Source organism: Mustela erminea, chromosome 2, assembly GCF_009829155.1.
Source record: "Mustela erminea isolate mMusErm1 chromosome 2, mMusErm1.Pri, whole genome shotgun sequence".
NCBI classification, from domain to species: domain Eukaryota; kingdom Metazoa; phylum Chordata; class Mammalia; order Carnivora; family Mustelidae; genus Mustela; species Mustela erminea.
In genome coordinates, this window is record NC_045615.1 from 66493756 (window position 1) to 66508962 (window position 15207).

The following is a 15207-nucleotide window of genomic DNA, read 5'->3' on the forward strand; positions in this document are numbered from 1 at the left end:
TCTGTGCTCCCTAATAGACATTTTTCCTCCTCTTCTCCATGTCCCTTCTAATAAAACTCTTCGTCTTTTTCTTCCCCCTCCCCAGCTCTATTAAGATATAATGGGCAGGGTGCCTGGGTGGCTCAGTGGGTTAAGCCGCTGCCTTCGGCTCAGGTCATGATCTCAGGGTCCTGGGATCGAGTCCCACATCGGGCTCTCTGCTCAGCAGGGAGCCTGCTTCCTCCTCTCTCTCTCTGCCTACTTGTGATCTCTCTCTCTGTCGAATAAATAAATAAAATCTTAAAAAAAAAAAAAAAGATATAATGGGCAGAGGTGCCTGGTTGGCTCAGTGGGTTAGGCCCCTGCCTTCAGCTCAGGTCGTGATCCCAGGGTCCTTGATCCCAGGGTCCTGGGATAGAGCCCCGTGTCGGGCTCTCTGCTCAGCGGGGAGCCTGCTTCTCTCTGCCTCTGCCTGCCACTCTGCCTACTTGTGATTTCTCTCTGTTTGTCAAATAAATAAATAAAATACTAAAAAAAAAAAGATATAATGGGCAAATAAAAAGTGAATATATTTAAAGGGTACAGTGTGATGGCCTGATACATGTACGCATTTTCTTTTTTTATTTTATTTTTTATTTTTTTTTAAAGATTTTATTTATTTATTTGTCAGAGAGAGAGCAAGCGAGAGCGAGCACAGGCAGACAGAGTGGAAGGCAGAGTCAGAGGGAGAAGCAGGCTCCCTGCGGAGCAAGGAGCCCGATGTGGGACTCGATCCCAGGACGCTGGGATCATGACCTGAGCCGAAGGCAGCTGCTTAACCAACTGAGCCACCCAGGCGTCCCCATGTACGCATTTTCAATGATTATCACAATCAAGTTAATTAGTACATTTGTCACCTCGCATACTTTTTTTTTGATGTGCTAAGTACAGTTAAGATCTACTCTCTTAGTAAATTTCAAGCATACAATGTGCTATAATTAACTATAGTCATCATGCTGTACATTAGGTCCCCAGAATTTGTGTGCTCTCAGACCAATAGCTCCCCATTTTCCCTATCTCTCAACCCCTGGTAACTACTGTTCAAATCTCTTCCTCTGAGTGGATGACTCTTCTCAGTTCCACATATAAATAAAGTTATACAGTATTTGTCTTTCTCTGTCTAATTTCATTTAGCATAATAAGCTCCAGATTCATCCATAATGTTATAAATGGTAGGATTTCCTTTTTTTTAATGGCTGAATAATAGTTCATTGTATGTATATAAATAGCATATAATATGCTAGATATAAATATATAATATGTAACAGAGCATGTATAATAGATACATAATTATATATCACATTTTCTTTATTCATTCATCCCTCCATGGATATTTGGTTTGTTTCCATATCTTGGCTATTAGCAAAAAAGGAGCTCTTGTTCACTGTTGGTAGGAATATAAATTCCTATACAGCTATTATGGAAAATTCTATGGAGGATATTAAAAAAAAAGTTAAAAATAGAACTACCATGGACCCAGGGCAGCTGGGTGGCTCAGTTGGTTAAGTATCCAACTCTTGATTTCACCTCAGGCCATGATCTTGGGGTTGTGAGATTGAGCCCTGTTATCACTCAGTATGGAGTTGGCTTGAGATTCTTTCTCCCTCCGCTCTTTCCCCCACTTGTAAGTACACATGCTCTCTCTCTAAAATAAATAAAATCTTAAAAAAGAAAAAAGAGAGGCGCCTGGGTGGCTCAGGTGATTAAGTGTCTGCCTTCAGCTCAGGTCATGATCCTAGGGTCCTGGGATGGAGTCCTGCATCCGGTTCTCTGCTCAGCAGGGAGTCTGCTTCTGTCTGCTTCTTCCTCTGCCTGCCACTTCCCCTGCTTGTGGCTACATACTCTCTGTCAAACAAATAAATAAGATCTTTAAAAAAAAAAAAAAAAAAAAGAATTACCATGGCCTCGGCAATCCCACTACTGGGTGTGTATCTGTAGGAAATGAAACTAGTATCTCAAAAAGATACTGCATTCCTCTGTTCTTTGCAGTCTTATTCACAATAGTCAAGACAAACTCTTTTTCTTTCATTTGGAACACTAGGAAAGAATTCAAGTAAATTACCTTCCCGTGTGGATTTAACCATTTCATGTGTCACTATCTGCTCAGGACACTTGTATTTTGAAATGCACATGTAAGTTAACATATGAATTAGATTTTAATGGTGGCAAAGTTTTTGTTGTCATAGAGACCTCCATTTTTTTCAATAAACAAAGATCATTATCAGGAGAGGTTTGCCACCTGTTGCATTATTTTCCAGCTTTGATTCATTAACTTAAGCCTCTTGCAGATTTAGCAAATTAAGACAACAGGATGCACAACTGAACTTGCATTAAAGACAAATAACACATGATTTAACCTAAATATATCCCAAGCATCTCATTTTTCTTTAAAGAGTGTCAGTCATGCAGCATCTGCCAATTATTTGTTGTTTATCTGAAATTCAAATTTAACTGGGCATCCGACATTTTATCTAAGAACTCTATTCCAAGCAAGCTATGTGAAAGATTATTTTGCTCTGAAATGGTTTTAAAAAAAAATTTTTTTTTTTTAAAGATTTTTATTTATTTATTTGACAGAGAGAAATTACAAGTACACTGAGAGGCAGGCAGAGAGAGAGAGAAGGAAGCAGGCTCCCTGCTGAGCAGAGAGCCCGATGCGGGACTCGATCCCAGGACCCTGAGATCATGACCTGAGCCGAAGGCAAAAAAAATTTTTTTTTTTTTTTAAAGACTATTTATTTGTCAGAGAGAGAGGGAGACAGGCCGGTAGAGGGAAAAGCAGACTTCCCACCGAGCAAGGAGCCTGATGCAGGACCCCATCCCAGGATCCTGGGATCATGACCTGATCTGAAGGCAGACCCTTAACCGACTAACGGGCATCTCTTTTATATTTGTTTTTATAAACAAAAAGTCTCTAAGACAAAAAACATTACATTTTCCAGTTTCTGGGAAGACAAAGTTCGGGTTCCTTAGCTCCTTCTATTAAAAACGTGATTGAACAGAGAAGCCAACTGTACTGTGCTAGAGAGACTGTCCCAAAGACCTCCAGGCAGGCCACCATCTCGAGAACAGCAAACCTCCGCCAAAAGCAGGCCTTGAGCTGACCCTCTGATGGACCTTCACTAGTCATCGCTGCCCTTAGCACAAGCCTCGGAGACAACTGAGGCGTGGAGGCTTGGGGACCTGCTTCCCGCCCCCTCTCCCACTCAGTCCTGGAGGCTAACTTCCAGAGGGACCCCGCCTGCGTCTCTCCAGATCCCTGACGCTCTCCTCCCCTCACCCTACTTCCCCCTGCCCCGTGGGCAGGTGTGGAGACGCTAGGTACCCAGAATTAACGGCGGTGTTGGAATCAGCAGCCCCCAAGGTGTGATCGCAATCTCTCGTTCATTCCAGAAGCGGATTTTTTTCCCCCACCGGAAAAAGGGGCCGGCGAGGCATTCGCGCTGCCCCCTGAAATCTAGGCTGGGGGAGGGCGGCTCACCAACGCCCCTCCCGTTTTCCTCCTCTTTCGGTCGGAGGAGAGAAAACAGGCCGGCGCCGGGCGCGGACGGGAGCCGCGGGAAGCGGGACACACCCTCCCGTTAGCCCGCCCCCCGCCCGGCTGCGCGGCGCGGGGAGGCGGGGGCAGGCGCGAGGCGCGGGGCGGGCTGCGCGCGCGGAGGGAGCCCGCTGCAAGCCTCCGGGCGCCGACGATGGCCGGCTGAATCGTGCGGGAGCCCGCGCGGGGCAGGATGATGCTCCTGAGGGGCGCCCGGACGCCGCGCCCACGGTGGCTGCCGACCCTGGGGCCCGGAGCCCGAGTGCATCCGCGGCCGCGAACGCCGTCGCCTCAGGTGAGACAGAGCCCGGCTCCGGGGGCCGGGGGCGCTGGAAAAGTTTGCGTCGGGCGGCTTGGGCGGGAGCGAAAGCCGAGCGGCCGGCAAGTTCCCGGCGTTTCGCTGGCCCTCCGGCTCCGCGCGCGGTGGGACCCCGATAAGTGGGCGCCCGGGCCGCAGACGTGGGTGTCCAGGTCCCCGGCACCGTCACGCCCCGGGGCCGAGGGAAGGCGAGGCCGGGGCGGCGAGGACGAGCATCCCCTCCGCCAAGCTGGGGTGCGGGGACCACAGGGCGGCGCCCCGGGGAGCAGCAGAACCTCTCCGGGAGGCGGTTTCTCCGCGGCTGCAACGCGCTCGGGAGGAAGTTTTCAGAGTCACTTTGCCGTTGGCTCGGGCGTGGGTGGCGAGAGGGGCTGCGAAAACGACCGAGCACGGGGCCTGTCCGGAGCGTGCACTGTGGTGGGAAAGTGAGATCGCCGGTCTGCGAGCCGCCGCCCCGCCCTTCTAAAGCGGGGAGGAAAACTCGCGTTTTGCTCTGAGACGCGGTGAATCACGAGTGTGTGTCGGTGAGTAACAGCTGGCCCGACACAGTTGCGGTGTGGCCTGGGTGGAACCGTTGCTTGGAGGAGGAGGAAGAGAGGGGAGGTGCCCTAGAAAAGACCGAGGTAGGGGGAAGCGCGGCGTGCACCTCGGGTTGGGATGGAGCCCCACAGGAGCCCTAACGGAGCCTGGTGAGGAAGGACCGCCCATTGGAAAGAGCCTTCCAGGTGCGTGTGGTTGCGGGGTGCCTGGTTTCTGAGGCTTAGTTCTCAGCCCCTCTTCCCCCAGTAGATTAGTTTCAGGTCGTTAAAGAGAAAAGTACCTTTAGCTGTGCAGTTTGCAAGAAAAACAAAAGGAGCCACGCCATCATCTTGTCACTTTCACTTCCTGTTTTTTTTTTTCCCCTCCAGCTATTTCAGGGCTTCGCAGTTTTGAATGTTGGAGGAAGTATTAAATACATATCTAAAATTCCTTCCCTGAGTGTTTGGGAGAGATCGAGGAAGGGCATTTTACTACTAACACCCAGGAAAAGGAGCAGACTCCTTAAAATGATAGACTTAGTAGTAAATTGGAGAGCGGTGCTTCCCCTTTATGAAATTGTACTTTATTAGAAAGTGTTGCACTTCTTGGTCAGCAATAGACCAAACAGTGAAACAGCCCAACACAAGGAGCCGCCTTGACTCTACCACCATTTAAACATAAATGACTGATTCTGTTTTTTGTTAAGTTCATTTAACATCCGGGGTAAAGTTGTTGCAGAGCCCAAGGCTGGCTGAATTCCTCAGGTTATCCTCAAATTATCATCTCTAAGCCCCGTTCTCAGTATTTCCCACCTGATGCTGTTCTCACTAGCTGCCACTGCAAGCCCCAGCAGGAATGTGGATTCCCTTTAAAAAAAGAAAGAAAGAAAATGATACAGTGGGGCTTATTAGGGTTAATCATAGGGGAAGAGTGATTAGTACTTTGCCTCTCGGTAATCATCTCAAGCCTTACATTGGCTCGTTTCGAATTTGCATATATTTGTTTTAAGTCTTGACTGTCCTTGCTATTAAGTCAATTTACTGAACTTTAGAAGTGGAAATGCTTCCATCATTTTACTTGCTTCATAAAAGACCCCTGAAAGAAGAAAGACAAGCCTGTGAGTTTGCTTCTTCATATGCTTGTTTGGAATCATACAATAAAGAAACTGACAGGGGCACCTGGATTTACTAATTAAGCTGCTTCCTTTGGTTCAGGTCTTGATCCCAAGGTCCTGGGATCAAATCCTGCATAGGGCTCCTTGCTCAGCAGGAAGCCTGCTTCTGCCCCTCCCACCCCCTCTGCTTGTGTTCCCTCTCTCTTTTTTTTTTTTTTAAATATTTTATTTATTTATTTATTTGACAGAGAGATCACAAGTAGAGAGGCAGGCAGAGAGAGAGGGAAGCAGGCTCCCCGCTGAGCAGAGAGCCCGACGCGGGCCTGGATCCCAGGACCCTGAGATCATGACCCGAGCCAAGGCAGTGGCCCAACCCACTGAGCCACCCAGGCGCCCGTGTGTTCCCTCTCTTGCTCGCTCTCTCTCTCTCTCTCTCTCTCTCTGGCAAATAAATAAATAAGAAAAAAAACTGACAGATATCCTGGCCACTTAGGATTAAACCATTCTCTGCAAATCATATTAACTGGCCATAAGGACATTTTTCATTCTAAAGTCTGTTTTGTGGTCTCTCCATTGATTATGAAGAGTCCTATGACTAGAGAGAGTCATAAGAGATATGACTCTTGCCTTATTTAGACCCCTAGCATCCATGAAAACAGGAAAAACACACTCAGCAAAAGTGAAATTTGCAACCCCACAGCTCATAAAAATCTTAGCTTGCAAGGACTTGTCATTAATAATATCTCAGGTAAGCATTCCCAAATATATTTGGCCTTTTCCGAAAGTATGGGTGTGCTTTACAGGAGGATTTGGTAATTTTGGAACATACACAGTTCTCATCCTTCATATGGTAGGTGAGTAACAGTCTGTCAGTATTTTGTGGGTGGAAAAACGTTTGTCAACATGGATACGTTTGGTATACCGGGATTGCTTTTTAAATTTGGAAGTGTAAGCGAGCAAGAGCATGTTGTGTTACCTTTCGCCAAGGCATGCCCGGGTGTCTAAGATCCCGTTCCAGTGTCAGCATCTCTGCCTGTCAGCAGCAGGCTGGCTGAGGCTGAGCTGTTGACAGGGCATCCATGGCACCTGCTGGCCTTTCTGTTCTGTAGGACACGGCTTTGAGTGATGATAGCGTCTGGTGAATTATCGCTAAACAGAAAGCCCTTATAATTGTGCCTTTCTTAATTTGGGTTTTCTGCTGCTTAGTTTGAGAAACTAACTCCCTGGTAGGATTTCAGGCCCCCCAGGACAGCATTTGAGTCCTTAAAGTTGGGTTTAAAACTTAAAAAAAAAATCAAGTGTGCTTTGCAGAGAAGTTTGGGTATGTGTGTTTTGTTTTGTTTTTAATATCTGGAAACAAAGCAATACATGTTTTCATCCCACCATCAGATGTTAATTTAGAAATTGTTTTTACCTTTTGAATTTACGTTAGTCCCATTTGACACTTTCCTCCAATTCTACCTCTTGTGTTTGTAATTAGTGCACTGTATTCTGTAGTACTGGTTTCACAGCTCTCTCCCGAGGAGGGTGTTTAGTTTTACGTTGGAGTTTGTACTTAGGCTATAGAAGACATTGGGGCAAAGTCATTCTAGACCAGTTTGTTAAATATTAAACATTACCATCTTCCCAGTGCTTAGGTATTAGTATTCGTGTTCGGTTTTTTATTTTTAGATTTTACTCTTCATTGCAATTTAACAAACACTATTTTATGGCAGACTGTTTTATGCTATTTTATGGCAGACTCTTATAAGCTAGAAAATAATTCTGTTTCTTAGCAGATAAATATTTGTGGAATGAGGTCCCTGTGAGACTAAGATAGAAAACCTGAGGAAATCTTGGTTGATCTGACAGCTCTATAAACTAAATGTGTTTAGGTCATAGAATAGAAATGAGCAGCTAATTTAGGTGATGGTGGGCGGTTGGGACATCTGAGTGCCACCTGGCCTTGCCGTCCCATTGTTCCCTGAACCAAGTCACTTGGTCTGTTTGGGCATGTTGTACTCCCTGTTGTACAAGGAGACTTGTCTCATTGGTCCCCAAAGCCCTTTACATCTTGAAAATTGCTGTTTTGTAGGGGCGCTTGGGTGGCTCAGTCGGTGAAGCGTCTGCCTTCAGGTCAGGTCATGATCCCAGGGTTCTGGGATCGAGCCTTGAGTTGGGCTTCCTGCTCGGCAGAGTCTGCTTCTCCCTCCCCCTTCCCCTACCATGCTCTAGCTCTCTCACAAATAAATAAATAGAACCTTAAAAAAAGAGAGAGAATTGTTATTTTGTGGGGCACCTGGTTGTTTGCTCAGTTGGTTAAGCCTCTGCCTTTGGCTCAGGTCATGATCCCAGGGTCCTAGTATCGAGCTCCACTTTGGGCTCTCTGCTCAGCAGGGAGCCTGCTTTTCCCTCTCCTGTTCGCTCTGCTTGTGCTCGCCCTCTCTCTCTGTGAAATGAATAAATATTAAAAAAAAGAAAAGAAAAGAAAACTGTCATTGTGTAATTTTACCAGAGAATGTAAATAGTATTGAATAAAGTATCGTCAGTTGTTGGAATGGTTGTCTTACTGGCTGAGCAATCCTGTTGTATGATCTCAGGCTAGAGTGGCAGCTCTACCTTGTGGTTTCAGTAACTGTTTTCCCTTTGAAAAGGCATTGAAATTTATTTGATTGGGTAAGCATGTCAGAACAGATTAAGTCTCGCTCTGATACTTCTTTCTGTCATTAGCAGTGTTTTCATCTGTGAAATGTTGCTTATTCAAGAGTATCTAGCATTAGAGCCCTAAAACCATTACATAATAGACATTGTGAGCTAACCTGTGGGCTGAAAACCCATAGGTAATAAACAGTGTTATCTTAGCCATATTCCAGAAATATCTTCTTTTTTTAAAAAAACTCTCATTTAATTCACCACAGTATGAATTTTCCCGTTTTTTAAAAAACAAATACCAATTCTCTGTTCTCTGAGCTGTATGGTTCGGACTGCATGGGATTCCTCACCCAAATGTTCTTCATGAATTTTCCAGATTAGGATACCTTTTAAAAAACATGGTAGTCTGTTAAAAGGTGCCCTTTAAGAAGACTTCCGGAAGAAATTGCTGTCTAGTCTTAGTATTCAGGTCTTTGTTTCTCCTGCCCAGATGCTGGGTTTAGTGTACTGGCAGTGAAATGAGTGCATGGCCAGTGCTGTTCTCCCTGTGCACTGGCTGCCAGAAAGCCTAGGGTCAGATTTTCAATCCACCTTTTAATAAATGTAAAATGATAAGCAGTTTATGTGTTTCATAATGGATGAATGAAACTCTTGGTTTCATCATCTCTACCTTCATTTTTATCTCCATTCACATCCTCACCCATTTTTCTGAAGTTGTCTTTTAATGGGAAAATGTGGTGCATAAATAACATTTTGTTCTTGTTTTAAAGATTTTATCTATCTGAGAGGGCACAGGTGGGGGGTGGGGGAAGAGACAGAGGGAGAAGCAGGCTTCCCATTGAACAGGGAGCCTGACATGGGACCAGTTCCCAAGACCCTGGGATTGTGATCTGAGCCGAAGGCAGACGCTTCACTAACAGAGCCACCCAGGTGCCTCCATAGATAAGGTTTTAAGAGATTAAAGAAATCAACTTTTGGTGTTTGAACAAATATGTTCTAAGTAGTTAATTGAGAAAGTGTGGGAAACCAGCGGGGTCTGCCTTCCCTGCAGTCTCCTAGGTGCTTCTTCGCTCATAGGAATTGGATATTGATTGGATTGAATTGATTGGATAATCAATAAATATTGATTGGATTGAATTGAGCTGCTGTAAGAATCTAGATGCTGTGGTTCTCTCTTTTTGATTGAGTTGTAATTGACATGTATGGTTTTGTCTTAAATGAGGTGAAGTTGTTTACTCGCCACCTTTTTTCCTTCTTACTACTCTAACCTGTCCTAAATCTTATTTCTTTGCTACCTCCGCTATCCTTACCTGACTTGCAATCTAGTTTGGGTCAACTACCAAGGCCTAGAAATCTCTTTATTCTCAGAGTTTCCTATTCCATTACTCCTAAATGGTGTTATGTGATTGTACATCATGATTTTTACCTTAGATGTAGCTTCATTATAAAAGGAATAGAGAGCACGGCAGTCCAGGCTTTTGTTTGGCAGCTCTTTTGGGGATAATTAGATTTTTATATATATATATATATATATACAAATTATATATGTATTTTAATCTGGGAGAGAGAGAGAGTGTGCACGTGTGTGTGCACAAACGGGGAGGAGGGGTGGATCTGGGGTGGGGTAGGGAGAAGCAGGCTCCCCGCTGAGCAAGTAGCCTGATACGGGACTTGATCTTGATCGGAGGACCCTGGCATCATGACCTGAGCTGAAGGCAGATGCTTAACTGACTGAGACACCCAGGCAGGGATAATTAGGTTTCTATTCAGGATTCACAATACTGGTAAGAAATGATGAATGAAGTCTGCACTCTAAACAAAGTTTACTGAAGAGAATTTCTCTCAGTAGATTTCAGGGCAAGAGATAGGGAGACATGGAAAGAGCAACGAGGGATGAAGCCGGAGTTGAAACGTCTATAGCCTCTGAGCAGAAACAAGAGACAGGGAACATTAAACCTCCTATCAAGAAATGGATAGGTGCATAGAGCTTTATTGTGGCAAACTTTAGGGAAGAAAAAGACTTCCCGATTGGCAAGGGTCATCCCCCAAGTAGGTGTTGTACCTGAGGGTCTTCTGGTACTTACTAGATGGAATAAATGGTTTATCACATTGCTGTGAACACAGTGGTAATCTCATTATATTTAATTCCACTGGGAACTCTCAATTGTTTTGTTGTGGGAATGCTTTTATAATGAACACATTGCTCAAATCACATTTCTGGGACTTGATGATTTAGCTTATTTTTAACCTCTTAGGCATAATGGTAAATAAATGTCCTGAATCTGGTTGGAGGAAGGAAGAAGTTGGTCTTTCTGACAGGCCCTTGTTCTTTTTCTGACCGCGCGGATGTGTGTGTTCATATGTGGCTGTCTCTTGTTAAATATTTTGTTTTTGGTATGAATTTCCCCAGTAGGCTGAGTAGGTTATTTGAAGAGAGGATTTTAAAAGGTGTTTGACGAATAACTGCTCTTTGCACCAGTAATGCAGCTGAAATATAAGTGTACATTTTTATTAGAGAGGCTGACAGTATTGTGACTATAAACCTGAAAATACATTGTTTTAGAAACTGTCTGCAAACATTTCAACATAGCACTGGCTCTCTAAGCCCTTGCTAGAGGATATTTGTGATGACATTTTACAGTCTGATGACTCATTTTTGCAAGTCTGCTTTGAGAATGTTTCAAATAATATATAATAAAGCAATTTCCACTTTTCAGGAGAAAGTATGGTTTCTTTTGACCTTGTAAATTATCCTTTTATGGGTTGGTTATTCATGAAACCAAGGCAAGAAAGCTTTAAAACAAGCTACAGTTGATCCAGAAATCCAGTGGCCTTATCTCTTCCGTCCCACTTTGTACTTGGTGCCTTCCGTGTCCTATAATTAGTGTCTGTGATGTCCCCTAGGTAGCATTGGACACCTCCCCCCCCCCCCACATCACCTACCCTTCTTCACTCTCCTGAGTTCTGCATTTCCCCCAAGACTGAGTTCCAGTACCCACCCACCCGCTGTTGCAGATCCCCATTTTGCTGAGGTCCACAGGTCTGTGCCACCAGAAGTAACCACATTCTTTTCCCCCTCCCGCAGCACTTATGCATCCCACTGTGTGTTCTAGCTGTGCTCGTGTGGTTTTCCCAGCTGGATTCACTCAGCACTTTGGGGTCAGAACTCTTTCTTCTCACCTCACATGGCCTCTGCCCTGCCCCAGTAGGTGCATAATATATACTTGTCAGGTAGAGGGGGAGTGGATGGATGAGCAAGAACTAAATATCACAGAGTTCCTTAACGGTGGCTCTCTTCAGGTCTTACCTTTTTGATTTCCTCCTCTTCACTTCACCCAGATGGGCACACCTGAAGCATTCTTCCCTACTTTTTGTGATATGAGCCTTGAATAATTGAAGATTTTTAAAAAAGTTAATAAAAATAATCTTTATGTGTTGTATTTTCCATTAAAAGAAAGCAGCAATCTTAAATGACAGTTTGATTAGTTTTATTTAATTAATTAATAATTTTTAAAAAAAGATTTATTTGACACACACACACAGAGCACAAGCAGGCAGAGAGAAAGGGTGGGGAAAGCAGGCTCCCTGCTGAGCAGAAAGCCTGATGCAGGTCTTGATCCCAGGACCCTGAAATCATGACCTGAGCCGAAGGCAGAAGCTTAACCCTTTGAGCCACCCAAGCGGCCTAGTTTGGTTAGTTTCATTTCAGATAAGCTTTCAAATCGGGAGTTTTAAAGGATGTGATTAACATAATCTGATGAAGCGTAAGTTAAGGAGAGCCTGGTGTGTAAGGGTGTGCGTTTTCTTGGCTGGTTTTTTTTTTCTTTTATTGAGGGATATGACCTGCCACATTATATTCATTCCAGGTGTGCAACATAAATGATTTGGTATTTGTATATGTGTTGTAAAACAAGCACCATGATAGGTCTAGTGAACATCTATCACCATACACAGTTACAGAAGGCTTTTTTCTTGTGATGGGATCTTTTTTTTAAGATTTACTCTTAGGGGTGCCTGGGTGGCTCAGTGGGTTAAAGCCTCTCTGCCTTTGGCTGGGGTTGTGATCCCAGGGTCCTGGGATCGAGCCCCGAGTCGGACTCTCTGCTCAGCGGAGAGCCTGCTTCCTCCCCTCTCTCTCTCTCTGCCTGCCTCTTTGCCTACTTGTGATCTCTGTCTGTCAAATAAATAAATAAAATCTTAAAAAAAAAAAAAAGATTTACTCTCTTAGCAACTTTCAAATACGCAATACAGTGTTATTAACTATGGTCGCCATGTTGTTCCCTGTGAGTTACTTCCCTCTGATACGAATTTTTATAACTGGAAGTCTATTTTTTGACCATCTTCACCCATTTCTGGCAAGCACCCATCTGTTCTCTGTATCTATGAGCGTGGTTTTTTGTTTTTTTTGTTTTTGTTTTTTCGACTCTTCTTGGTATTTGTCTTTCTCCGTCTCACCTGTTTCACTTAGCATAATGTCCTCAAGGTCCACCCATGTTACTGCAGATGGCAAGATTTCATTCTTTTTTATGGCTGGATAATATTCCATTGTGTGTACACACCATGTTTTCTTTATCCATTCATCTTTCGATGTACACTTAGGTTGTTTTCTGTATCTTGGCTATTGTAAGTAATGTTGCCGTGGACTTGGGGGGTGCATAGATCTCTTCAGGTTAGCGGTTTTGGGGTTTTTTTTGGCTAAATACCCAGAAGTGGAATTGCTGAATCATACGGTAGTCCTGTTTTTAATTTTTTGAGGAATCTCCAGTTCTGTTTTCTATAGTGGCTACACCAGTTTATATTCCCACCAACCGTGCACAAGAGTTCCCTTTACTTCACCTCCTTGTTGACACTTATTCTTTTTTGATAATAGTCTTTGCTGTTCTGAAAGTGTGGTGTTGATTTAGGAGGATTGTTACATGTGAGTTCTAATTCTGTGGGAGAAGTAACCTGAGCAGTGAAGACTTGGATAAGGAGTGTTTAAGAAGCAGTGGTTCAGCATGAGCATTTAGTCCCAATGGGTTTGTTTATCTTGGGAGTTGCCATTAAACCATGGCTACCATCTGCCTTTAATCTGAATCCACTGTTAGAACGCAATCTGTGTTTATACACTGTTTTTCCTTTTCCTTTCCCAAATCATTTTCTAAATGAATTTTCTATTATCTCTATTGGTGAGAATAAGCTACAGGATTCAGCTTTTGCTGACATCAAAGGCCCAACAGTAACTAAACACAGTTTTTAAGCCATTTTTTTCTCTCTAGGAAATGGTTCTGAGGTGAATTTTTTAGGTCAGCCCTAGCTCTGCTCCACACAGTTATTTTTTAGGTCAGCCCTAGCTCTGCTCACACAGTGATTCAGGGACCCTTTTCTCTGTCATCATCAGCATGTGGCTTCCAAAGTCAAAGGACTGTGGGGTTGTTTTGATTTGTTTTGTTTTTGTACTTGTAAAGTGTTAATAGGCGAGGTTGGTGATGTCACATAACACCCATACTCACATTTGTTGAATATTTCATTGGCTATGTCAGATGGCTACATTTGGCTACAAGGGGCCTGGGAGAATGTAGTCCTGGCAGGGAGCCACAGTCTGGCTGAAATTGATTAACGTGGAAGAAGAGAGATGGATTTCCACTGACATTTAGCTGTTTCTGCTGCCAGCCCCTTGGCCAGAAACAGGAAAGTTTTGTATTTTGTGGGCAATGAATTTCCAAGGCTCTGTTGAACTTTTGTTTATATGTGTTCCTCAGCAATAGATGTTTGCAGGGAAGCTTTATTTCTTTCTGGAAAACTTAAAAAGGTAATGGTGGAAATGCAGCATTTTTAATTTGGGCTAGAACAGGAACATTTGACACCTTGTTAGGTTCATTATAAGCTGCCCTCCGGGTGGAAGCTTAATAGGAAAGGGTGTAATCTCACTTGTACACTGTAAGGTAAGGAAGGGAAATAAGTTCTGATGGTTCAATTAGAAGCTGAAGCCAGAATTCAAGTTTATGCACTGACACTTGATAAAGAGGAAAGAAAAGTAGAAGATGCTGACAGTATGGTTTTAGGGAAGGACTTCTTTTCGAGGAATTGTGATGATTAGTAGGTAAAAATTATAAAAGTACTATGCATATCTAGGATATGAATTTAATTGCATTTTTTAGGCTAGCCTGTTAGAAATATGGTCTAATAGAGGGATTTTTTTTTTTTAAGAGCAATCTTAATTGGATACTTAGGATTGTTGAAAGATGCTGTGTTTTAGGATGAAATATAGCTTAGTATATAACATACTGAGAATAATCCACTGTAATTGAGGTTATGTTCAGAAAGTGTTTTATTCATATGGTTTTGTATAATGCTGCCTCATCACGTTATTTACTTAATCACCTTTCTTTGGCTTATACACTAGCTTTTTAATTTTAATTTGTCAGGCTTGGATATCACTGTTGATCATTTTTTAGGTTTGTTTTTTAAGTTTTATTTACTTAAAAGAAAAAAGTTTTATTTCAGTAATCTCTACACCCGGCATGGGGCTCGAACTCTTCACAGCCGGCTCTGAGATTGAGAGTGCCCTTCCGACTGAGCCAGCCGGGCACTCCACGTTAATCAGCCGGGCACTCCCACGTTAATCAGTCTTGAATGCATTACTTTGATTAATTTGGAGATAGAAGAAATGTTTTCCTTTCCCATTGCTTTTCATGTCCTTTAGTGTAATTACTGTTTTATATCATGAAATGGCCAGATTATAATACTCATGTGTGCCTTGAACTTGGACACTATATTTAATTGTCCGTGGAACATTAATAAGGCTTTAATGAAACAGCTGTCTAAAGGGCTTATTATATATGTGTATATATATACACATATATAATATATAGTATACAATGTGGATTATGTAGAAAACACATGTAATTGGAAATACATAATAACTACTATCACTGATCTGAACATATTATTAATGGTGCCTGTGCCTTAGCTCAGCATTGTTACAACATGAACGACCATCCTAGGTCCTGTGGAATTCGCTTTTTCTGGAGGCTTCTTACTCTCATCTGGGCTTGGTAAGCATGTATCAACCCTAGAAGAAAGCAA

General features: G+C 43.3%; 1 protein-coding gene across 1 annotated transcript in view; it reads left to right on the plus strand.

The window, feature by feature from the left end:
* Positions 1-3628: 3628 nt before the first annotated feature.
* The window catches only part of MCUB (mitochondrial calcium uniporter dominant negative subunit beta), a 98358-nt gene continuing 86779 nt past the window's right edge, over positions 3629-15207 (plus strand). Inside the window, exon 1 of the mRNA XM_032333129.1 lies at positions 3629-3851. Coding sequence (XP_032189020.1) covers positions 3750-3851 — 102 coding nt within the window. The 5' untranslated portion in view covers positions 3629-3749. The remainder of the gene's footprint in view (positions 3852-15207) is intronic.